At 34.4% G+C, this 2,029-nt stretch overlaps 1 protein-coding gene across 2 annotated transcripts in view; it reads left to right on the top strand.

The window, feature by feature from the left end:
- LOC106872851 (solute carrier organic anion transporter family member 1C1) overlaps positions 1-2,029 on the top strand; it is a 45,968-nt gene that overhangs the window by 20,233 nt on the left and 23,706 nt on the right. For both annotated transcript variants that reach the window (XM_014919985.2, XM_014919986.1), the window contains one exon: positions 782-917. In XM_014919985.2, coding sequence (XP_014775471.1) covers positions 782-917 — 136 coding nt within the window. The remainder of the gene's footprint in view (positions 1-781; positions 918-2,029) is intronic.

The raw sequence follows: 2,029 nt of genomic DNA, 5'->3' as shown, positions 1-2,029 counted from the left end.
GGTTATAACCATGTAGACTTGGGATAACATTCACTCATGTACATTCGGTCAGAAGTAGAAGAAACGACCAAGTGAACTCGGAATTCAAATATATTCAATTGCTGTTCATTCCATTCTCGTCATTGCGTGTTTGCAAAGACACTTTTGTCTTTACTTTATTCCGTTAATGCAAATGTCAGGAAGTCAGGCGGAATGTGAGGTCTGATATATTGATGTCAAAGTATGACCAATGTATGGCCAATGTGGCTGACATTGTTCATATATATATCAGCCAATGTACGACTGATGTATTGACAAGTGCCAATACACTACACTGTTTTCCCAGGTTCCAGTGTTAATTCAACTTCATTCTGACATAAGAATGAAAATATTTCATGTAATTCTTAAAAAAACTAATAACGATTTAAAATTTTGGCACAAGGCCAGCAAGTTCAAGGAAGGGGAAAAATCTAATTCTATTACATTGAGACAAATGCTGAACTTGTACTTATTTTATCGACCCCGAAAAGATGGAATATAAAGTCCACATCACCGGGATTCGAACTTAGAACTTTTAGGGGAACGAAATGCCCCTAAGCATTTTGCCGGAAATACTAAAGATTCTGCCACCTCACCGCCTTCAAAAGAATTAATAACGTCAACAAATTATCATATTTAGGACATAAAACCCATATATTTTGGTTTATTACCCACAAGTATGATTAGAATATCAATAACAATAAGTAGGACATAAAATACAATATCAAAAACAAGGTCTTGTTTTATATGTTGCTAATTTCAGTTTTCCAAATGCTACTGCTAAGGAACAATGTGGAATGTCTTGTAATTGTACAGAAGAATATTTCCCTATTTGTGGCTCTGATGGCGAGAATTATTTCTCCCCTTGCACTGCTGGATGTTCTGCTGTAAACAACACCGTAAGTGTTTGCACCTGTTTCTTTCTATTCTAACTGTCCACCATCAAGAGGCTAGCTTGATAAACAATCAGATTACTCACAGAAGAATTAATAGTTCGAATCACATTACTAGCACTTGGTTTAATTTATGCCCAAACAATTTAAATCTAAACCCATCTGTCTCGTATTGATGTAAAATGATTACCACGGGTAGGTACAACAATATTGCTTTAAGCAGCATGGAACACTGTAAAACTGGTGATATTCAAATTAACTTGAAAAATTGTGTGCAACTACGTTGAACTCGTCATCTTTGTGTCCACACAGAGACAAATACAGGTAACGTTTCCTTAATTACACAATATATATATAGAATTGTAAGTTAGTAACACGACTTTGCATTGTGTTCAGGTAACCACACTATTTAGGAATATATTAGAGTAGCAGTGGCTTTTAAAATATATTTACAAAAGAGATCAATTGTCCCCTCTTCATCAATAATCAAATAGATGATCTCTTCAGGTTTACACTATCACATTATTTTTCATATTCTCCCTTTCTCTTTCCCTCTCGTTTTCTCTCTCTCCCTTTCACGTTTGCTCTCTTTATATCACATTTTTATACTTCACTTTCTCTTCAGTTGTCCCACTAATGATGAAATACATCAGATCGGAGATATACTAATGCTTAGAGCTTGCCTCATTTAATATAAGATTCTTATGCTCACATGGTAACTTTTCCCTCGTCAGTGACAATACGGTGTATATTTTTAACGAAGTGAATATTATCTTTATTTAAATTGAGAATAAACGCTGAACAACATGCACTATGATGTACAGAACAATTAAAAACAACAAAATAACTTCCACATGAGCCACAGTTCAAATGAACAATGAAACTATTGAATAAAAGACAATGAATCATTAAAGGAAACGAATATAAAAATAGTTAATAGCCTAAAAATTTAACAAAACAACTTAATGTCCCGATCAACACGAATTTGACAATAAATTCGACTTTATTCTTAGTATTGCGGTTCCTTTATTAGTGTTAAATTCCTTTTAAAAGTTTAATGTCACTCACATGCTCGCACGCACACACGCGCGCACACACACACACACACACACACACAC

Source organism: Octopus bimaculoides, chromosome 3 (genome assembly GCF_001194135.2).
Source record: "Octopus bimaculoides isolate UCB-OBI-ISO-001 chromosome 3, ASM119413v2, whole genome shotgun sequence".
In the NCBI taxonomy this organism is placed as follows: Eukaryota; Metazoa; Mollusca; class Cephalopoda; order Octopoda; family Octopodidae; genus Octopus; species Octopus bimaculoides.
Note: the sequence above shows the minus strand (reverse complement) of the source record. Positions and strands in the feature narration are given on the sequence as shown.